The sequence below is a fragment of the Equus asinus genome, chromosome 25, assembly GCF_041296235.1.
Source record: "Equus asinus isolate D_3611 breed Donkey chromosome 25, EquAss-T2T_v2, whole genome shotgun sequence".
NCBI lineage: Eukaryota > Metazoa > Chordata > Mammalia > Perissodactyla > Equidae > Equus > Equus asinus.
This window is the reverse complement of record NC_091814.1, coordinates 13,537,559-13,559,684: the sequence shown is the minus strand read 5'-3', so window position 1 is coordinate 13,559,684 and position 22,126 is coordinate 13,537,559. Positions and strand designations below refer to the sequence as shown.

The 22,126-nt window shown below is 53.8% G+C and overlaps 1 protein-coding gene across 7 annotated transcripts; it reads left to right on the top strand.

Moving 5' to 3' along the window:
• Positions 1 to 3,313: 3,313 nt before the first annotated feature.
• On the top strand, positions 3,314 to 16,643 carry SEMA6C (semaphorin 6C). Of its 7 annotated transcripts, none has more exons than XM_070496871.1 (20): positions 3,314 to 3,540; positions 5,544 to 5,592; positions 7,306 to 7,477; positions 9,185 to 9,299; positions 9,577 to 9,640; positions 9,795 to 9,851; positions 10,193 to 10,294; positions 10,518 to 10,608; positions 10,825 to 10,944; positions 11,128 to 11,216; positions 11,542 to 11,759; positions 12,045 to 12,176; positions 12,475 to 12,627; positions 12,870 to 13,043; positions 13,363 to 13,509; positions 13,799 to 13,876; positions 14,003 to 14,058; positions 14,231 to 14,275; positions 14,629 to 14,724; positions 15,149 to 16,643. In XM_070496871.1, the coding sequence occupies exons 3-20, from the start codon at positions 7,360 to 7,362 to the stop codon at positions 16,192 to 16,194; spliced, it is 2,901 nt and encodes a 966-aa protein (XP_070352972.1). In that variant the 5' UTR covers positions 3,314 to 3,540; positions 5,544 to 5,592; positions 7,306 to 7,359; the 3' UTR covers positions 16,195 to 16,643. The 7 variants fall into 7 exon arrangements, with proteins under 7 accessions (XP_070352972.1, XP_070352976.1, XP_070352977.1 ...); XM_070496872.1 differs by having other exon boundaries at positions 3,419 to 3,544; XM_070496874.1 differs by lacking the exon at positions 3,314 to 3,540 and adding an exon at positions 3,980 to 3,998.
• The last annotated feature ends 5,483 nt before the right edge of the window (positions 16,644 to 22,126 follow it).

The window sequence follows — 22,126 nt, the reverse complement described above, 5'->3', positions numbered from 1 at the left end:
ATTCAACTAATGTGTTAATAGTTAACACCTGGCTTGTGCCAGGCACTGTGCTAAATGCAAAGGACACAGTGGTGAGCAAGACAGACATAGTTAGGCCCTGCCTGCAAGGAGTTTACAGTAAAGTGGGAATCTTGGGTAGGCAACATGGATGCCTCGTCTACTGGGATGAGAGGGATGTGAAGATGCAGCTAAGTGCCTCTGCAGAGGGCAAAAAGTTGTTGGAATTCTCACCTTATTACCTCTGTTTTCTCTGAACACGGGTGTGGGTTCTGCTAAGATGAGCAAGAAAGTGACGAGGAAAGGAATTGAGAAAAAAGGCGGAAGTTTGAAATAGCTACTTGTAGGGCTTGGGAGAGGGTAATTTTCCAAGCTTGGGGATCCTGAATTTGCTAAAGGCTCCAATCTGTGGGACTGTGAGATTTTCTCCAGAAGACCCTGGGGAGTAGGAACAGAGTCATTTGGATTTGTCCTTTGTAAACAGCTCTCAGATTCATCCATTTCTTTCTTTCTTTTCTTTTTTTTTTTAAGATTTTATTTTTTTCCTTTTTCTCCCCCAAAGCCTCCCGGTACATAGTTGTATATTCTTCGTTGTGGGTCCTTCTAGTTGTGGCATGTGGGACGCTGCCTCAGCGTGGTTTGATGAGCGGTGCCGTGTCTGCGCCCGGGATTCGAACCAACAAAACCCTGGGCCGCCTGCAGCGGAGCACGCGAACTTAACCACTCGGCCACGGGGCCAGCCCCTCATCCATTTCTTTCTACACCCCGTGCCACCATCCTTGTCTGACTGCTCCTCAACCTCAAACCTCCCTATTGTTTTGCTAGGAGGCCTCCTTGTCTTCTTGCTAAAATAAAGCATTTTGACAAGTAACACCCTTATTCAAACACTTAAAATGACATCCTATTGCTATCAGATTATTTTAACCTACTCGCCTTGGTATTCCAGGCCTCATAATTTGTCTCCCTCTTCCCTTTTACTCTACTTCTAACTAGCATCTTTCTTAAATGTCAGTCACACGGGACCTTTTGCTATCCATGCTTCAGGATGGCACACACCAAGCAAAAGCTTTTGCTTAAGCTATGTTCCTCTTTGGAACATTTTCTCTCGTTTTTTTTGTTGTTGTTGTTTTTAATAACTATTGCATTTCTCTTTATTTTTTTTAAAGATTTTATTTTTTTCCTTTTTCTCCCCAAAGCCCCCCAGTACATAGCTGTATATTCTTCGTTGTGGGTCCTTCTAGTTGTGGCATGTGGGACGCTGCCTCAGCGTGGTCTGATGAGCAGTGCCATGTCCGCGCCCAGGATTCGAACCAACGAAACACTGGGCCGCCTGCAGCGGAGCGCGCGAACTTAACCACTCGGCCACGGGGCCAGCCCCTTCTCTCGTTTTTTTTGCACCAAGCTAACTCCCACTAAAGTTCTCCAACCTCCCTGATAAAATGTATCCAACATCTTTCTCTGCAGTCGTCATGTAGTTTTTGTTTTGTTTTGTTTTTTGAGACTTGGTATTACTTTTTAATCATGTAGTACATGTAAATCTTGTTTTAATTGAAATAAATGGTCATTTACTTAAAGATTGGGACCACATCCCACAGTGGATTGTACCTGAAGTAAGTGCTTAATATTTATTGGATTGAATTGAGATTTTAGTTGGGTCCTAAAACTTTAAATGAATTATATCTTAATCCCCATTCACTAATCTATTCAATGAGCACATATTTGAGTACGTAAGCCCTATGCTAGGAGCTGGGGAGATTTCTTTCAACCTCTGAGTGCCTCTATATTTTGAGGTGTCTTTCTCCTAAAACCTTTTTCCAGCCTTTAAAACAGCCCCAACTGTCCATTGAATTGCCTTGGACCCAAGACCCTCGGCAGTTGATCTGTAAGTATTGTTCCATTGTTTCTTATTCTATTCATCTCACTGGTTCTCCTGGCCTTCCATCTCCGTGTCTCTGTCTCCATGTGTGTGTGTGTGTTTCTTGCTTACTTACTGTGGGGCTTAGCCCAGTCAGTGATGCTACTCACCCTGATCTCAGTCCAGTAAAGACTGGCCAGAAGAAGCAAACCCCTGCCCCTGCTTGCCTCCTGTCCAGACAGCAGGATGTGGGGGCTGGGGGTGGGGTGGGGGAGGTGCCCACTCAGATAAAATATCCAAGAGTACCAATGTCTCCCAGGCCACCCACTATCCCAGGAATTTTGAGACCGTCTTTTGTCCCAGCCCCCACGCAGGGAGGAATCTAGCAGGCAATACCAAGGTGGGAGCCAAGCAGTGCTGTCTGAAGTAGCCTCATTCTTCCTCCTCACTGACATTCCCAGAATCAAAGGGTCTTTATAGAGGGTGGGGATGGAGAAGGAGCCGTTTTGCTGTTTGGAGGGATGTCCAGCGCCCTCTGAGGAAAGATGGGACACCACTAATCTTGTTCCTGGGGGTCAAGTACGGCTATGTGAGGTTCAGCAGCTGGTCACTGTCCCTCTCTTTCAGGTCTCCATGTTGCTCCTCTTTCTGTTTGATTCTCTGAGTCAGTTTGTCCTGATCGCCACATCGCTCTTTTGGCTTCAGCCTCACTCACCTGTCCTTTTCCATCAACCAGCCTGCCTGTCAGCCACCCTGGCTTCCTGACTCCTTAACTCCTGGCTTAGTGGCCCAAGTCCATCCTGCTTTGAGAGTAGGGGTGGGAGGGAAAGAGATGATGGGGACAAGGAAAACCTCCTGGTGACATCTTCCTTTTCTTTCCCAGGCCTCAAGCCCTCAAGTGCATGCTAGGCCTGCCTTACTGGAGTCAGGATGAACCAGAGGAGAGAGAAGGGGTTGAGGTAAAAAGAGTAGAGAGGAGTAACAGGGGGTTAGGGCAGAGTAGGAGAGAGGTGGGAGACTCTCTAGGGAACGGGGTAGCCAAAGCCATTGGGGAGGAGAAAGGAGGGAGGGAGAGTCATGCCGGCTCTGACAGGCCAGCCCAGCGGAGGTCCCCAGGTTTCCTGTCTGTCTCTCCTCCCAGCTTCTCTTCCTTCCTCTCTTGTGAGATTTCTCCCCAGGGCCTCTCCGTGTCCTCCTCTGTCCGGGCCTCATCGACCGTCCGTGGGTCTCTCCATCTCGCGCCTGGCTTTGGTTTCCAGCTCACCCTCCCGGCCTGGCCCTCTCGGTAGGCGGTGCTCCTGGCACCCCGCCCCCGAGGGGAACTATTGGTGGAGAGGTGTCGAGAAGGCGGTGTCTACCTGGCCTCCGAGAGCCGGATTAGCTGCCGCGGCCCCGAGGCGGATCCGAGGCGGGTCCGGCCGGGAGGCGGGCGGGGCAGCTGGGGCCCGGCCCAGAGCTCCGGGCGGTCGCATTGTTTTCCTCCGTGGAGCCGCGGCGGGAGTCGGGGCTGCCACTGGGACCCAGGGCTCGCCCGACCCGACAGCACCCGGGGGCCCAGATCCAGGGTCCATCCAATTTGGATGCTCATTATATCTTGCCAGAGCCCCAACCACGGATTGCGAACTCGGCGCGGTGCGGGGCCGCTGCCCGCTCGCTGCCATCTCGATCCCGCTGACCCGGATCTCGGAGCAAGTACCCCGGAGCAGGGATGGGGCTGCAGGAGAGCGGGGAGGACCGGGGCGCCGCAGGCTAGGGGCAAGCTTCTGAAGTGCGAGAGGCACCCGGGAGGGTGCCAGCGCGCTGTGTCTGGCTGGCAAAAAGGGTCAGCAGAGTTGGGGTGCGCAGAGAGAGGTGGGGACCGTGGCTGAGCCCAGTCACTGTTCTGCTGGGCGCAGGGTCTGGTCGCCTCTTCCGACCGGGCTTCTCCGAGTCGCGTCCTCTGGATTGGGAAGCGCGAAAGGGGATTTGAGGCGCGCACCGTACGGAGGGTTGAAAATCTGGTCCCTTGCCTCCCCAGCGGGGAAACTAAGGCTTCGAGACCCGCGGAGAACCGGGCCGTCTCTATGCCCCTGCAGGGATGGGAAAGGGGACGCGTCGTTCCGGACTTTAGTGTCACGGCTGCACCTCTGTCCTTGTGCAAGAGAGAGTATGAGCACCTCCCAGGGGGTTGGCTTGGGCACAGAGTCGGGGAATGGGGCCCCCGAGAAACATCAATTCCGGTGCCCATCTCCTTCCTTCACCCGACTCGCCCTGGCGCTTTGTTAGACCGAGGTCTCCCACGGAGGAGGGCCGAACTGGCGACTGCATCTCGAGCCCGCGGACCCCGCTCAGCGCTGGCCCCAGGCCCGCCCTCGTCGGTTCCCTGCCTCTGGGCCTGTTTCCCTGGCCTCGGAGACCCGCCTCCGCTCCCCAGTCCCCGCTCCCATTCCCATTCGGTCTGGGCCCGCAGGCCCCTCCAGCCCCTCCTCCCGCTAACGTGGCTCTGGGACCCGGTCCCGGCCCAGACTCTGCTACCCGCCCCTCTCGGAGCCCCAGATCCAGTGAGGGGGAGACACGTCGAGCCCCTGGCCCCAGGCCCGCCTCATGCGAGGCTCTGGATACCTGGATTATCCTCGTTGGGGGTTAGGTGGGAAGGGAGGGTAGGTCCCGAGCCTGGGGCTGAGGGTGGGGAAAATGTATAGGAGAAGGGAACCCGCCTGTTCCGCGAGGCTCCTCAGGGCGCCCCCCGCGCCCCCAGAGGAAGGTGGACTGGGCAGGGCGATCAGCCCGAGGGCTTCCTGCCATTGTCCCCAGCCCGGTCTCCCCTTCTCCATCCCTTCCCCAGCCCCTGCTAGACTCTGGCTATGACCCCGGCCACTCCCCAGAGGTAGCTGCAGGGCCAGGAGGAGAGAAAAGGGCTGTTTCCTCTTCTCAGCAAGGGGAGGATCCAGGAGGGGGAGAAAGAGCCTGTCAGGCTTCCCTCATTTGCTTCAGATGGGGTGTACGAAGCAGTTGGGATTGTTCCCAGAAGGGTAAACCTTTCCCCAGGCCAGGAGTGGGATGGGGGCCGCTCAGATGCTGCTCCCTGAAAACAGCTATGAGAAGTCCTCTTAAAGATATATTATAGTTAAGTCAAGGGGGCCAATGCAAAGGCCAACCAAGTGTTTTTAGAGGCTGGACTAATCTAGGCTAAGGTGGGGGGTGGGGTGGAGAGAGATTGGGTGGGAGGGAAGGAGGGGTTCCTCTCTCAGGGAAGAAGGAGGGGGCTGGGGGTGCTTGCTATCAGAGCATTTTGCCTAGAAATGAAGGGCATGTAAATGAGATGCAAATTAGCCTCTATTGTCCCCAGCTAGGGCGCTTTTGCTAACAAGGCTGCTGGTTTCTGAGGGTTTTAATATGGGAGTGGTCGTCATGGCCCACAAGCTCTCCTAGTCACCCCTTTTCCCAAGACTGGTCCTGCAGTTCCTGGAGTTTCTGGCTAGGGACCAGCCCCAGCCCCCGCCCTCACAGATCTGGGCATGAAGCGACCAGCACCTTTGTAACCAAGCTCAGTGTCAACCAATGCCCACCCCACCCCCGCCCTCCTTCCAGGGCAGCATCTTCCCTACCCTAGCCTCAGTAGACTTCTCCTAAATTTTCACATTTACTTTTAAGGGATGTGGCAAGGAGGTGTAACTCAGTCTTTTCCCTCCTCTGTCCCTTCTTCCATCAGGTCAGAGATCTCCTATTCCTTCAAACCCCTACAGGAGTCATCAACCCAGGTAAGGAAAGGGCAGCAGCCCCAGAGGGCAGCTGGCATGGCCTGGGAGCAGGAAGAGGGTCTAGCTTTCTCCCCACTTGCCAGACACCAAAGTTGTTTCCTGGGTGAAGATACCAGTTGCCCAGGGCAACTTGGGGGAGGGGGGAGCAGGAGGGGGAGGATAAGAGACAAGCTGTGTCCCTTTCTGTTCCCCTGGGAGCACCAGCATCCGGAAACATAGGGGGGGCAAGGCTTGGCCTTTCAGCGCCAGAGGGTCGTTAGCTAGCTGACTGCTCTGCCCCTAGGGAGGGGTCATCATTAGGTGTTCCTACCCCTTCCCCTCCTCCAGCTCTCTTGGGACCCCATCTGACGTCAGCCTCCCCACCAGTGACGCTGGGTTGGGGGTGGGGTACACTTGGGTCCTGGCTCCAAGAGTGGAATTGTTGGGGAGATGGAATGGGCTGGGCCTGGAAGCCCAGGGTCTCTTCTTTAGAGGACATGGTGGGATGGGCAACTAAGGATTAGTGAAGGATAGCTGTCTGCTCGTGGAAAGAAAGGATTTTCACCCTTCCTGACCTGATTTCCAGAGCTTACACAGCCCCTCGCTTCAATTTCAGGGGAAGGAAGGCAGCAAGCTGGTATACACCTCCACTGTGGGTCCCAGCCAGGGTCAGCTTGGTTGGGGGAAGGTGGCTGATGAGTGGGAATGAGGGCTGTCTTACCGTTCCTTCCATCATATCCATCTTTTCCTGGACTTTGGGCTACAATTGCCTGCCTGTCATTGAATTATTTATATTTCCATTTTGAGGCCACCCAAAGAGGGAAGAAAAGGCAAGAGGGACACGTTCAGTCGGTTCTCCTCACCAATATAGCCCCTTTTATCCCTGGCTTCTCATATGGGGTGGGTCTGCTCGTCCCCCCATCAAGTACATGCACTGGTTCTTAGGAGCCAGGGAGGGAACAGGGGGCTAGAGAGGCTGGGAGGGGGCACAGTGGTCGGGCAGACAGCTGCAGCCAGAGCTAAATTTAGCCTCTGATCTGGCTTTGATGCAGATTCATTTTTGGCTAAGACAGCACCCCCCCCCCCACCCCAGCCGCAACTCCCCTCCCTACCCAGCTTCTCCCTGGCAATGGGAAGTGCCCCTGAAGCATGAGCTTAGACCAGGCCAACGACCCCTAGGCTGCCTCCCCCTATTCTGTTCTTCCTCAACCTTAGAGAGGATGATGGCTGCTTCACAGCTGCCTCTGCCTGGGCACAGTGCCTGCATTTGCTCCCAGGGTGCTATGGGGGTCTGTGAGGGAGGGGGAGGCAGACATGGTGCCCTCTTCCTCCTCCCAGTGCCAAGGAGTCACTATTTATAATTTTAAGGCTTTAGTGTCTAATTATAGCTGAGAAGGGGTTAGCAAGAGGGGGGCCAGGAGGTGTCACCTACTGAATGTCCCAGACCCAGTCAGAGAGAGGAGAAAGGGCTGAGTGAGAAGGCTGGGTGTGTCCTGTCCTTACCTGGGGTCATGCTGGCAGGCCTCACACCAGCCAGTTTGGGCCAGTTGGAGAGGGAAGAACCTTGAGTGACAGTGACAGCTGGCTGGGACTGAGGCAGTGCCAGGGAGAAGGTTCTTTCCCCCACACCACAGGGTCTTCTGGGGATAGACCAGGGGGTTGGGGGAGCCAACTTGCATCAAAGGTAGAGGGAATTTGGCCCCTTCCCCCACTTTTCTCTGTCTCCTCTTTCAGGGCCAGCATATGGGTGAGGGGGCACCTCCTGGGGCCTGAGCTGCCCCACACAGGATGCCCCGTGTCCCTCACTTCATGCCCTTGCTGCTACTGCTGCTGCTGCTCTCACTTCCCCATACCCAGGCCGCCTTTCCCCAGGACCCCGTCCCTCTGCTGACCTCTGACCTGCAAGGTGAGCACCCCAGTACCATGCCCCCTCTGTGTGCACTCAGCACTCAGTCTGGACAATTAGACACTGAGACCCCTTAAGTGGGAGACAAAGGGCAGGAGGGCTCTCAGCCTCAAGGAAGCTAAGAGCCTAACCAGCAAAGAGGAGCACACAGGTAGAGGGAGCTGGCACCTCAGGTCAGTCACCTACTCTCTTCACTTCAAGGCAGCATCATCTTGGGGGTTAAGAACCTGACTCTCAGCCAGACCAAACCTTAGCAGGTTTGAATCCCTGCTAAGCTGCTCACTAGCTGTGTAACCTTGGTCAAGCTAATTAACCTTTCTTTGCCTGTCTCCTCATCTGCAAAATGAAGATAATAATAGTATTCTACCTCAGAGAGTTACTTAGGGATTAAATAGTCATTAGAAGTAATACATGTAAAGTGCTGAGAACACTGGCACAACATAAATGCTTTATATGGGTTTGCTATTCTTATTTTTCAAGAGATGTTTTCATTTTTTTCCTTAAAGATTGGCACCTGAGCTAACATCTGTTGCCAATCTTCTTTTTTTTTTCTTCTTCTCCCCAAAGCCCCCCAGTACATAGTTGTATATTCTAGTTGTAGGTCCTTCTGGCTCTGCTATCTGGGACGCCGCCTCAGCATGGCTTGATGAGTGGTGCTAGGTCTGTGCCGAGTATCCGAACCAGCACAACCCTGGGCTGCTGAAGCAGAGCGTGCGAACTTAACCATTCAGCCACGGGCCGGCTCGTGTGTTTGCTATTATTAGCAGCTACAGAATGAAGGCTTGGGACTAGTTCAGTGGTTCCTAACGCCTCTTAACCTCCCTCTCCACACTTGTACCACTACTAAGCCTAGGTCCTACCATGAGAAAAACCATATACACACTTTTTCTGAGAAGAACTTTTATCTATTTGCAAGTCCCTTTTATAGATATATAGGACTTAGAGTAATTTTAAGGATAAAGGAACTGGAGTTGGGTCATTGGGAGTAACTGTTGGGCGATGAATGAGAATAGCAAACACTAACATGTGCCAGAGCAGTTCTAAGCTCCGTAGGAACATTAAATCATCTCTCCCTGAACTCTGGCTCCCTTTGAGCGCTGATGACTGTGGTTTCCATGAGCAGGCCAGGTGGATGCTGGAGTTGGTCAGAGGAGGCAGAAACCTTGGAGGGCTGAGGTGGCCTGTGAAGAGCCTTGAGGGGAGGGTGCAAAGTGGGCTGGGAGAAATGGGGTGAGTAAATGCCCCGGATGGGACGGTTTACATTGTGGGAGTGAAAGGGAATCGTTAGCCCTAAGGCAGTTCCAAGAAGGGACTGGACTCAGCTCTGGAGTCAGACAGACCTGGATCTGAATCTGGGTGCCTGCGGCTTCCAGGCTAAATGAGCTATGCAAATTCCTTAATGGCTTTAAGCCTCAGGATCCTCACCAGTAAAATGGGGCCAATGTTAGTACCTGCCTCACAGGGTTGTTGAATTTAAAGGAGACAATGCATCTAAAGTGCTAACACAGTGCTTGGCAGAGGTTAAGTGCTCAGAATTAGCTGGTATTATTTTTATTAATAGCCTTATTAATAGCTTTATTAATATCTGACAACTCATCTCACGTACCCACTATGTCCACGGCTGGGTTTCAACTGGCTGGAGAGGGTGTTGAGGGAGTGTGTGGTATCCCGGCTGGCACTCAGCACCCACCTCTGTACGCTCTCTAGGTACTTCCCCATCATCCTGGTTCCGGGGCCTGGAGGATGATGCTGTGGTTGCAGAACTTGGGCTGGACTTTCAGCGATTCCTGACCTTGAATCGGACCTTGCTAGTGGCTGCCCGGTAAACTGGCTGTGGCACAATTGTGGGGCAGACATGCATGCTCCTGGGCAGACATGGGACCTGCATGGCCACTGCAGCATCTTGCAGGGGCACATGCAGGTACACAAGCCATGGGACACTGAGCACAAAATGCCAAGGCATGGAGTAAGGGGGGGTTAGGGGGCAGGAGGTATGCACTGTTTGTCCCTGAGCAGCTGACCATGGGCAAGGCAGGGGCTAAGGAGCTCAGGTGAGGTGGCTTGGCTTGGCTCTGATCCCTCCTTACCTATCCCTTCAGGGATCACGTTTACTCCTTCGATCTTCAAGCCCAAGAAGAAGGGGAGGGGCTGGTGCCCAACAAGGTGAGGGGCTGTGTGGGAGGAGGTGCAGACATGGAGCTGAGGCTGGGAAAGGTCTAATGGGGTCAAGTGGGTGGGAAGAAGAATCCAAAAGGAGGCATTAAGTAGCAGGGGTCCAAGTTGCCCCCTGATTTTCCTCTTCTACTTCTCCCTGCAGTATCTAACATGGAGGAGCCAAGACATGGAGAACTGTGCTGTGCGGGGGAAACTGACGGTGAGGAGTAGAATGAGAATTTCGAGGGAGGGAGAGTGCCCTGCCTCCAGGCTCTGTCCAAGTGGAATTTCCCACCCACTTCTCCTATCCCAAGCCACAGAGGAAAATGTGAAGGAAAAGGAATTAATGATTTTTAGCTTCCTTTACATGCCTCACAAAAAAGAAAAGTCAGGCTCTGAGAGACCAAAGAACTTGCCCAAGGCTGCAGGGCTAGCGAATAGCTTGACTGGGACTTTACCCCACATTGCTCTGTGGCTCAAGGGGAGTAGCCGTACTTCCTGTGACCCCCTGCCCCAGGCCGAGGGATCCCTGTCACTGACCTAGAATTTTGGGTTCTCTAGGAGGAGTGCTACAACTACATTCGTGTTCTCGTTCCCTGGGACTCCCAGACACTCCTTGCCTGTGGAACGAACTCATTCAGCCCCGTGTGCCGCAGCTATGGGGTACAAAGGCGAGGGTGGGGGGTCAGGACAGAGTGGGAGGAGAACCCAAGATGGGCAATCAGTTTGGTGGGGACAGATCATGGAGGGTGGGGGAATAGGAGTGCCCAGAGTGCAGCGGTCCCAAAGGGACGGGGGAAGGAGGCAAGGGTACACAAGGAAGTGGGCTATGGAGCCAGACTCCAAGACCCCAAGGGTTCCAAGAATTTGTTCCCTCTGCCTCCAGATAACTTCGCTGCAGCAGGAGGGTGAGGAGCTCAGTGGGCAGGCTCGATGTCCCTTTGATGCCACTCAGTCCAATGTGGCCATCTTTGCAGGTGTGCACCTAGGCATGTAAAAAGCAAGCATGTGGCTGGAGGGAGCTCCCACCTTAGCCCCTCTCCTAATTTGGTCTTTTCCTTATGCTCCTAAGTGGAGGGTTGAGATAGGGGTCAGGGTCAGGCCAAAGTAGCGGTGGGAGGTGGGAGGCCCAAGGAGAGCCAGGATATAGATCCCTAAGCCCTCCCCTGACCCCACCCTACCTACACCTCCAGAGGGCAGCCTGTACTCAGCCACAGCCGCGGATTTCCAGGCCAGTGATGCTGTAGTTTACAGAAGCCTTGGGCCTCAGCCCCCACTCCGCTCCGCCAAGTACGACTCCAAGTGGCTCCGAGGTCAGGGCGGGCCTGGGGGAGGGAGGCTGTTCTTGGGGAGGAGACGCAGGGGGAGGACTGTGGCAGGGAGCAGGCAGGTGGTAGTAGTGTCTGCGTATGCAGACGAGAAAGGCTGTGGGGCCAGGAGTCTCTGAGCAGGTACAGATACTCTTCCATACCCTTTCCTGTCCCTCCCTCACTCAGAGCCATACTTTGTTCATGCCTTGGAGCATGGAGACCATGTCTACTTCTTCTTCCGAGAGGTCTCTGTGGAGGATGCCCGGCTGGGGAGGGTAAGGAGGTGGGCACCAGGGGTGGGTGGTTGGAGGGCTCTGCTGAAGCCTGAGGAGCCCGTCAGGAGAGAGCTCTCAGCCCTAATCTCCACAATGCAATCCCCTGGACTCTGAGGACCCAACTGGGAGCAGGCCCCAGCCCTGTGCTCCAACATCCTGCTGTGTTCCTCATCCTTGACCAAGATTGACTTACCACACCACACCCTTCCTTTGCTGTGCCCCTCATGTTGGTGTCTTGCTACTCTAACTCACCATACTTCTCTCTCCCCCTGGCCCTGTGGCACTCTCTCACTGTTCTCCTCGTCCCCCGACTCTCCTCCCCCAGGTGCAGTTCTCCCGTGTGGCCCGTGTGTGTAAGCGTGACATGGGTGGCTCACCTCGGGCCTTGGACCGCCATTGGACATCCTTCCTGAAGCTGCGGCTCAACTGCTCTGTCCCTGGGGACTCTACCTTCTATTTTGACGTCTTACAGGCCTTGACCGGGCCTGTGAATTTGTATGGCCGCTCTGCTCTCTTTGGGGTCTTCACCACCCAGACCAATAGGTTGGTACTACACTAACCAATGTGGCCCAATTTGTCCCTTGCCCCACCAGTGTCCAAGCTCTCCTCTCAAAGCCTACTGATGGGCCAATGAGGGGAAGCTCCATTCAAAGCTAGTTTGCTGTTCTGCCTATCTTCTTTTTCCTAGCATGGCACCCAGGGGCTGCCCCACTTTCTCAGGCTCCACTCCCTAATATGGTGCATGAAGGGTAGCTGCCATGTCTTACCTGGGAGGATCTGTGCTGTCCCTTCCAACACCCAGTCTGCATCCTTTTCTGGCTCCCTCAGCATCCCTGGCTCTGCAGTCTGCGCCTTCTACCTGGATGATATTAAGCGTGGGTTTGAGGGCAAGTTCAAGGAGCAGAGGAGTCTGGATGGGGCCTGGACCCCTGTGTCTGAGGACAGGGTCCCCTCCCCCAGGTACCCAGGATGGGGGTGGCTTTTGTGGGGGCAGGAGCAAGCAGTGTCTGCTCCCAAGTTGGGATTATGAGAAGAGGGTAAGGTGTCCAAAGCCTGGGGAGGGGGCAATAGTGGGTTGGCAGTATGACTGGAGAGCTGTAACAGGGAAAGGAAGCAGTAGTGTGAGTGTCTGTGTGTAGGGGGAACAAGGGCTACCGATCATGTTTGGGAGCAGTTGGGGAGCGGGGAGGCGGGTCATAGAGCCTAACTTAGCCCCAGCTCCCTGCCCTGAGCCTGTGCCTTCCCATGTGCCCACCAGGCCAGGATCCTGTGCAGGAGTAGGTGTAGCTGCCTTGTTCTCCTCTTCTCGAGACCTCCCTGATGATGTCCTGACCTTTATCAAGGCTCACCCACTGCTGGACCCTGCCGTGCCACCTGCCACCCATCAGCCTCTGCTCACCCTCACCAGCAGGTATGGGGCTAAAAAACGATGACCACTCCTCTCCCCTCCTCAGCCACTCTCCTTCTCTGACCCCACAAGGTAAGTCATATTGGTGAGAGGAAGAACTTATGAAAGTGGAAGGGAGAGAGCTAAGAAGGAAATCCTGGGCTGGGGAAAGGGTCCAGGAGTGGGTACCAGGACATATGGGCTGTCCTTGAAACACTCAAACTTCCACTAGTCAGGTTGCCCTGACCTGAGGCCTATCCCTCCAGGGCCCTACTTACCCAGGTAGCTGTGGATGGCATGGCTGGTCCCTACAGTAACATCACAGTCCTGTTCCTCGGCTCCAATGATGGGACAGTGCTGAAGGTGCTGCCCCCAGGGGGCCAATCTGGGGGACAGGAGCCCATCGTGTTGGAAGAGATCGATGCCTACAGCCCCTCCCGGTGAGGCCTTTGTCTGGCAGGCGCACCCCCTGCCCCCCAGCCCCACAGAGAAGGGATGTGTTGTGAGGTGGTAGATGGGCATGTGGAGATGGGTGGGGAACTGCAACATAGACTTCTGCAGGGCAGAAGCTGCGGGGTAAAGAGAGGGCCTTGGCGAGAAGCTGGGCAGTGTGGTGCCATAGGGTGGCCACTCAGGAACCCCAGCCCCATGAGTTGTACTCGGTTGCTTGTGCGCCTCCCTACCTTCTGTTCTTTAACTTACCCAGGGAAAAAGGAGCCTTACCGGTCCCAGCTCTGATTGCTTCTGGCCTCACTCTAGGTGCAGTGGGAAGCGGGCAACCCAAACAGCACGGCGGATCATAGGGCTGGAGCTGGACACTGAAGGTCACAGGCTCTTTGTGGCTTTTTCTGGCTGCATCATCTACCTCCCTCTCAGTCAGTGTACCCGGCATGGGGCCTGTCAGAGGTGAGAGGGGCCTGAGGCCAGGCCCTGCCTGGGCAAGCTCCCTGGGCCAGCAGGAGCACAGAACACAGCCATTGTGGGTGACAGAGAAATGGAGGGGATGACTGGGGGGAAGGTGCCTCTGCATTCTGCAAGTGGTCAGTAACCAGGGACTGGAATAGGGGTTGGGGTGGATAGGATGGGAATACCAAGCTAGGAGCCTCCTGTAGGCCACGGTGAGAGAAGAGACAGAGGAATGGAATGTGATTAGAGTGGAGAGGGTCCCAGCCTCACACGACTTAGTTTTCCCTAGGAGCTGTCTGGCGTCTCAGGACCCATACTGTGGATGGGATAGCTCCAGAGGCTGTGTGGATATCAGGGGATCTGGTGGGTAAGTGAGGGCCCCCCAGATCTCCTGAGGAGAAAGTTCCCTGCCACCAAGAGAGGAAGCTGAGGGCCAGGGTGGGGGATGGGGCTAACATGTATAACTGATGGAACCACTTTCATTTCCTCCTAGGACTGATGTGGATCCAGCTGGGAACCAGGAATCCATGGAGCATGGTGACTGCCAAGGTAAACAGAAGGGACGGCTGCAGCTGTAGCTGCACATGGCTCTGATGGCCACAGACACCATCCCAGGCGTGGCTTTTTTCTTTCTTTTCTTCTGTGGCACAGTCACCCCGCTCAGTGCTTCATGAGGCTTCCCCCTCCCCCTATCTTCACCCTCTCTCTCGCTTCTTCATAGATGGAGCTACCGGGAGTCAGTCTGGCACAGGGAATTCTGCTTATGGTGAGTCCTCTTGTCCCAACATCACCTTCCCTTGCTCAGCCCACACTCACCCAAGTCTGTGCCCCATAGCAGCAGCAGACCAGCACCCTGGACACCCTGAGAGTCTCAGAAAAGGGTTAGCATCCTCCAAACACCCAGCATATAGCTCAGTGCTTGGCACATAGTAGAGTGCTTAATAGTTTTTGAACAAATAAATGAAAGAATGTCCTGCATGGTGAGCCCTTCCCCATACCCAGAGGAAAGTAGAGGCTGGAGTTCTGGACCTTTGGGTTCCAAAGTGGGGGGACCCCTGGATGGGTGTCAGAGCTGGAGAGCAGGAGCCTCACTGGCTCTGACCTGGTCTCTGTCACCAGTGCTTCTGGGTCCTGGCCCTTCCCCTGAGACCCCCAGCCCCCCCAGTGATGCCCACCCCCGGCCCCAGTCTTCCACTCTTGGAGCTCACACTCAGGGTAAGGGGGCTGGCTGGGAGGGACAGGAGTGAAGTGTGGGGCTGACGATTCGTGAAGAATTCCAAGCCCCTCACTGATCCGTGTTTGGTGCTCACTAATGCCTGTTTGGAGCCTCCCCTCCCCAGAGCTGGGCATCCCAGCCCGGCCTCTTTCTGCACGGGCAGAGTTTGACAGTTGCTCTCGGCATGGCTACAGGGACCAGAGCTGGGATGGGGACTCCTCAGGCCCAAGCTCTAGCCTGTGTGTGAGGGGTAGTGCGATGTGCTGTGTGTGCTGAAGGGTCAGGGGAGGTGACTCCTGAGGAGGGTCAAGGCTGTGTCTGAGTGAAGCTGAGCAGCAGCAGGAGAGGCGAAACTTCGGAACTCGCCACCACCTCACGCCCGCCCGCCTACGCTGAGCCTCCCTCCTCCCTCTCGGTCGGCAGGCGTGCGCCGGGACCTCCCCCCAGCCTCTGCCTCCCGCTCCGTCCCCATCCCACTCCTCCTGGCCTGTGTGGCCGCAGCCTTCGCCCTGGGCGCCTCAGTCTCTGGCCTCCTGGTCTCCTGCGCTTGTCGCCGCGCCCACCGACGCCGCAGCAAGGACATCGAGACTCCAGGGCTCCCGCGCCCTCTCTCCCTTCGCAGCTTAGCTCGGCTGCACGGGGCGGGCCCAGAGCCGCCGCCGCCGCTGTCCAAGGACAGAGACGGGGCGCAGACGCCCCAGCTCTACACCACCTTCCTGCCTCCTCCCGAGGGCGTCCCCCCGCCGGAGCTGGCCTGCCTGCCCACGCCGGAGTCCACGCCGGAGCTGCCGGTCAAGCACCTCCGCCACGCCGGGGGCCCCTGGGAGTGGAACCAGAATGGGAACAACGCCAAGGAGGGCCCGGGCCGCGCACGCGGCGGGAACGCGGCCGGCGGCCCTGCGCCGCGCGTGCTGGTGAGGCCGCCGCCGCCTGGCTGTCCCGGGCAGGCCGTGGAAGTCACCACCCTGGAGGAACTGCTGCGCTACCTGCACGGCCCGCCGTCGCGGAAGGGGGCCGAGCCGCCGCCGCCCGCCCCTCTGACCTCGCAGGCGCTCCCGCCCAAGCCCGTGCCCACCCCCGCGCGCTTCGCGGGCTCCAGCCTGCTCCCCCGGGAGTGCGCCCCGCCCCTGCGGCTGGACGTGCCCCCCGAGGGGAAGCGCCCGGCCCCCGCCGCCCGGCCCGCGCTCTCCGGCCCCGCTCCCCGGCTCGGGCTCGGGGGCAGCCGGAGGTTGCCCTTCAACGCTCACCGTCCGCCTCCCGCCCTGCTTACTCGAGTCCCCTCGGGAGGCCCCTCCAGGTACTCCGGGGGTCCCGGGAGACACCTCCTGTACTTAGGCCGGCCGGAGGGCTACCGGGGCCGCGCCCTGAAGCGGGTGGACGTCGAGAAGCCCCAGTTGTCCCCAAAGCCTCCCCTCGTCGGGCCCTCTTCCCCGCCGGCCGTCCCTACCGGCAGCCATTTTAACTTTTAAAGGGCGCTGCTCCGCGGCCTCGCGTGGGCTTCCGGAGACCCCCGCCTCGAAGGCCGCGAGCGGGGGGCTCGCCGCCCTCTCTCCTTGCCCCACACCTCCAGCCTTCCTGGACTCTGAGAGTCTCCGGGGGCCCTGCCCGCCTCGGGTTTATTTATTGACTGTCGACTGTCTCCCCCTGTCCTCGAGAGAGGCGTGGGAGGTGAGAAGCTCGCCCCCTCAGTGAGCCAGCTTTTTGGGGGGAACTGGCACACTCCCGCTCCCCCCTCTCTCAGCCAAGCTGCCTTAATCGCCCCTCCGGGCTTCCTCCGTGGACTGGGCCCCGGGCGGGCCGCGAGCCGACGGAAGGCGCTGGGGCCACTGCGTGCGTTGTGTCGCGTCCTGGGGCCTCCTGGGACGTGCCGCCTCCTACTGTGTAGGAGCCTCCGCTGCCTAATACAGCTGTGTCCCGAGCCGCTGCCTGACTTTACTCGCGGAGGGGCCGGGGCGGGGCCGGGCGGGAAGCGGTCGGCTCGCTCTGAGCCTTGTGCCCCTGAATCTCTGCCTTCATCTTGGCCTTGAGCTCTCTCCCGGCTAATTGGGATGGCTGCAGTCCCACCGGGGTTAATCAGGAAAGGTTTCCTGAAGGAGGCAAGTGAAGTGGTGTGGGGAGATGAGCCAGGGCCCAGGAGACCCACAGTAGAGTTTAGGTGGAGTTGGGGAGGGTACTTGGAGCACGTTTCTGGGTTGAGGTAACAGAGACTTTTTCACAGCCTGTTCTATGGGGTGCGGGGAGGGTATTTTTGGAGAAATAAAATGAAGCTGCAGCCTAAGTGATTTAAGTTTCACATCAAGAAATCTTGTCCTAAAGAGAATTTGGAGAGAGTGGGTCGCATGAGGGGTAAGCTGCAAAAAACCAAAGACATCAGGCCTGCTGGAGGCAGCGGTCGCCCAGCCTTACCCTTCGCAGGGCAGGAGGGGGTGTCGAGAGTGCGTACCTCATCGCACGCATGCGTAGCCTCCTCTCGCGGAGCCTCGGGCCGCACTCAAGCCCCGCGCGCCGAGGATCAGCCAACGTGTGGCTGTCGTGATTTTCCTCTGGCTGGGGCTGGCTGTCCATCCCTGTCCGTTACCCCCGGGGGCCAATGGGAGGGACGGGCAGGACCGTCAGCCCCGCCCACTGCCTCGCGCTAAGGACAATTAAGGCCTCGCGCGGGTGGTGGCTGAGTTTGCGGATTTACAAGTCGGGTATTTTGTTGCGGCTTGGCAGGAGTAACCGCCTAGTTGGAGTTCTAGGCCGCCCTCCCGCTCGCGCCCCCTGGAGACCCGACCGAGCTCTGCAGCTACGGAAGCCTTGCAGGTCCCTTTCCCCTTCGCAGCCTAAATACCTTGGGCGGGAAACTGCTGAGAACAATTTGGCGAAGACCCCGAGATTGTTTCTGGCTTCGCTCTTTATTACTTGTGATCCCGACAAGTCAAAGCTCTGCCCTAAGCCTCCGTTTCTTCATCTGAAAAATGGCGTTGAGAGGCTCAAGTACGATAACGTATGTAAGAACGCTTTCTAAAGGAGAAAGCATGGAACCCTGTGAGATAGTGCTTCCTCCAAACTTACACTTAGGCTATTCCTAACTTTGCGATCTGCTTCTGCTAAGCAATCCCTTTCCCTTTGTATCCTTACAACCTTCATTTATAGATTTTACCCTCAACGTTTTTAAATGCCCTCTGAACATTACTCACACCTCAGTTCGCTTGTTCGGCAGATTTGGTTGTCGTCCAAGAGTCTGCCCTCTTGCTGCTTGGAGCTTGATTCACTGGCTTGGAGAGGTCCTGGTCTCAGTTTGTTTCATTTATTTATTTATTTTCAAAGATTGGCGCCTGAGCTAACTGTTGCCAATCTTCTTCTCCACGCCCCCTCCACTTCTCCCCAAAGCCCCCCAGTATATAGTTGTATATTCTAGTTGTTGGTCCTTCTGGTTGTGCTATGTGGGATGCCACCTCAGTATGGCCTGATGAGTGGTGCTATGTCCACGCCCAAGATGTGAACCAGCGGAACCCTAGACGGCTCAAGCCGAGCACAAGCACGGGAACTTAACCACCCTGTCAGGGGCAGGCCCCTAGGTCTCAGTTTTTCACTCAATGGAGCCTTACTTAAACCAAGATGCTTTGAAGCCATTGCTAGAGTCCTGGATAGTAGAGGACAGCAAGGAAGGAGTGGAGAATCTTTCCAATCATCTGACTTCATTATCCTCTTCAAACCAAGGTATTGAAGCCAAGACAAAGAAAAATTCTAAGGCTACAGCCTTTCACAGCCCTTTGAGGGACAAGTCTCACAAATACTTAAGGTCTTGCCTGAAGGTGGTCACAAGGAAAGGGGAAAATGATCCTGAGGTTTAACTATAGACTCCAAAGAGATGTACAAAGGAATTTAACCCTGTGACTCCTTGCAGGCAGCAGCAATTTACAAGTTAAAGTCCTGGTTTCAGTTTAATTGTGAAGGGTGTTGATTTATTAGTATTTATAAGGTATGGTGACTTCTCTAGCCAGGAGTGCCTACACTGGACTCTCAGAACTTTCAGGGTTGGTGACACCAACTACATCGCAGTGAGAGCAACAGTCCTTGGACTCTGCCACTTAGTAGTTTTGTGTATGACCTTGGCAATTCAATTAACCTCTCTGAGCCTCAATTTTTTTTGTAAAATATGGAAAGAACATATACCAACAGGGTTTATAAAGCACCATATAAATATATAGGTTTAAATTAAGCGCTTTGTGGGAAACAATTATTTGCCCAAAATAGACTACCACCAAGTATGCAATTCATTAATACTCATGAAATACCTCTGACAGAGAGTAGTGAATAATAAGGGGATGAATTCAAAGAAATTATCACTGACAACAGAGGGATAAACATGACCCCAATTAAGGAATCCGTGGATAGTCTTTAAAAGTAGGATATTAGCTCAAACTTTGTCTTTAGAAAAACCAGAATGTGCCAACAAGAAGATGAAGTCGTCATCCTAAGGGATTTCTAAGCTGATTTCTCAGAGGCATCCTGGGACGTTATGGAGAAACCAGGGCCCCAGTAGGCCAAGTCCATCAGCTTGTGTAAGGCTTTGGGGACCTGAAACACAGAAGGTTCCACAGTCACGAAGCTTGAAAAGCTGTTCAGCATCTTGGGTTCTTTGGGAGCTAAGTCACAGGGGCTTGAGCTATTATTATCTCTCGGATTTGTCTCCTTGATCCCAAACCCCACACTTGGGAACCACACAGGTATAAATCACTCTCTGCAACTGAATCTAGCAGTTCACCCTTCAGAACTGTTGACCCTTCAGAACTGTTGGCTCATAAGAATTTCAGGTTACAGGTATAAGTAAGGTTCAAGTACATGGATAAAATATGAAGTCTATGAATCCAAAAGATCACCTACCTTTACCAGGTGTATTAGACAGGGTCCCAACAGGAAATAGATGACATGCTCAAAATAATGAAGAGCTATTTTTAAAAAGTGTGGGCAAGGGATAGGTAGTAACTGGAGGCTAGTAACAGCCTTAGGCCTGATAGGACAAAGGGAGGTAGTGGTTACTGGGATCTGGAAGGAGAGATTGCATTGAGAGGAGTAATGACTTTTAATCAAAGGATACAGCTAGGCCCAAGTAACCCCAAGGGAGGAAACCTGGGAAATCAATACACAAACCTCAGTCTTTTCTCTCCTTCCAGTCTCCTGCCAGAGCTCCCTATTGGCTGAATCTAAGGGAAGCCAAAGCATAGGGAGTCCATTGATGAAATCCATGCAGGTTAACCTTCAGGGATAGAGATTAAGAAACAGGAGGGAGGAGAGGGAGAAGAGTAATCTAGAAGGAAAGACAAACTGGCTGCCGAAGCGGAGCGCATGAACTTAACTGCTCGGCCACGGGGTGGCCCCCTCAGCTGGTATTCTTAACAGGCAGAGCAAGTTGCCAGTTTGGGTCCTGGGCGTGGACATGGCACCACTGATCAGGCCATGAGGAGGAGGCATCCCACATGCCATAACTAGAAGGACCCACAGCTAAAAATATACGACTATGTACCGGGGGTCTTTGGGGAGAAAAGGGAAAAATAAAATCTTAAAAAAAAAAAAAAAGAATACCAGCTGAGGAGTGGCTACATAAAGAAAAGGCATAGGTGTGAATGGGTTGGAAGAGACCCCAACAGGGGAAAGAAGGGCCTCCCCAACACCCTCCCCCTGCTCCACCCGCATTAGATCATTTAGACAGGGAAAACTTGCCATTGAGGTTTATCTGTGATCAGGGAGTAGATACAATTTTTGCCCAGGAGATGGAAAAAATTTCAATGACACCCTGAAATGATAAGACTTTGACATTTTATTAAGAAACATCTTTATTTTAAATGATAGTACAAAAACTGTATATATAATATAGATCTGTATAGGTGTATATACACACAAATACCCCCAACACACATACACACAAACTTGTTCATCAGAATCAAATCCTATTTTATTAAAATCCTAAATAAAAAGAAGTATATTTAAGTTTTCCTAAAACATACTGTACATAAAGCTGTCAGACAACCTGAAAAACTGAGGACATTTTGCGAAGAACCTAGGCACCCCACCCACTCTCCTCTCCGCCAACACAAATGGCCTTGGCAGAGGGACAGTACACAGGCCAGAGAAGGGACCTGCTATCATTATTGTTGATAGAGTAAGATGCCTGAAACCAACTAAGAAGCACACGATACAGGGTGTAACCTAGATTAATTCTCAGAAACAAACCACTTCAGAATAAACAAAATAAGTAGTAGGGAAAGAGGAGAGTGGAAAGAGGAAAGACAAGGCCCATAGATTAGAAATGACCTACTAATTAAACTCTAGTGCCTGGGAAAGACTCAGTGAGAAAAAAACAATGGGGTTACAGAAGCAGAAGTAGTTAGAGGGGAAAGGGAGGAGAGAGAGATAGGGAATCACAATTTCCTGCCATTAACAAGCCAAATTGCTACTGTAGAGTCTGGGAATGTCACCCCACCCCCTAATCCTAGAGATGCTCAAAACAAAACAAACAAAGGCAGCACCAGAGGCTCAGAGTTACTTAATTCAAATTCATATCCTTCTTGCTCCTAGTCTCTTGTTAAATATATTGGCATAGGAAATAGAGTACTAACTCAGAAGGGGAAAATATTCATCACATAAAATGGAGACAGATAAGAGCTTAGAGCAGCATACAGGTGCTCTTGACATGTATTCCATTCTAAAGCTTCTTTTTTGGCCATACAGAGATGTCTGCTCAAGGCGTAGAGAATACGAGGCCATCCTCCAATAAATTTGGACAAAAACTGATTCTTACTCAAACTTCTGGGAAGAGTTTCCTATATGCTTCAAATCTTCTAGCTATGGAGGTCCATAATGTTGTTTGTTAAGAGCTTTCTCAAAATAATCATTTTTCAAAAGGATGATATTTCTAAACTGGGAAAGTAGATACACAGAATGTCTGCTCCTTCCTCCGTGGGCCTTTATCTAGGGTTTCTCTCCTGTTCAGAGGTGTAAGAGATTTTACAAGCGCCAGTCAAAAGAGCTGCCATAGGCGTGGGAATGAGGCTTGCTCTGTGGAAAGGCAGCTCCTTTTCTACTCCAACACTGCTCTGAATCTTTCAGTCTACATGGTGTCATCACCCTATATGCTAAACAAATCTCTGTAAAGCCAGGTACTGGCTCTCCCTGGAGACTCACTCCTCAGGTTTCTCTTTACTGCTTCTTAGAGCACACGCTCAGAAAAGGGCCAAAGTAATGCTTTTTCTTCCTCAGCCCCTTTAGTGAATCCAAAGAAACCCTCTATCATGTGTTTAATGAAATAAAAATATTTCCAGGTTATACCAGGTACTTTAGAGTTGAACCTCAAATAAACAAAGAGAAAAGTGGGAAAATCCCTGTGTGTTTATAAATGTATGCTCTGAGATACAT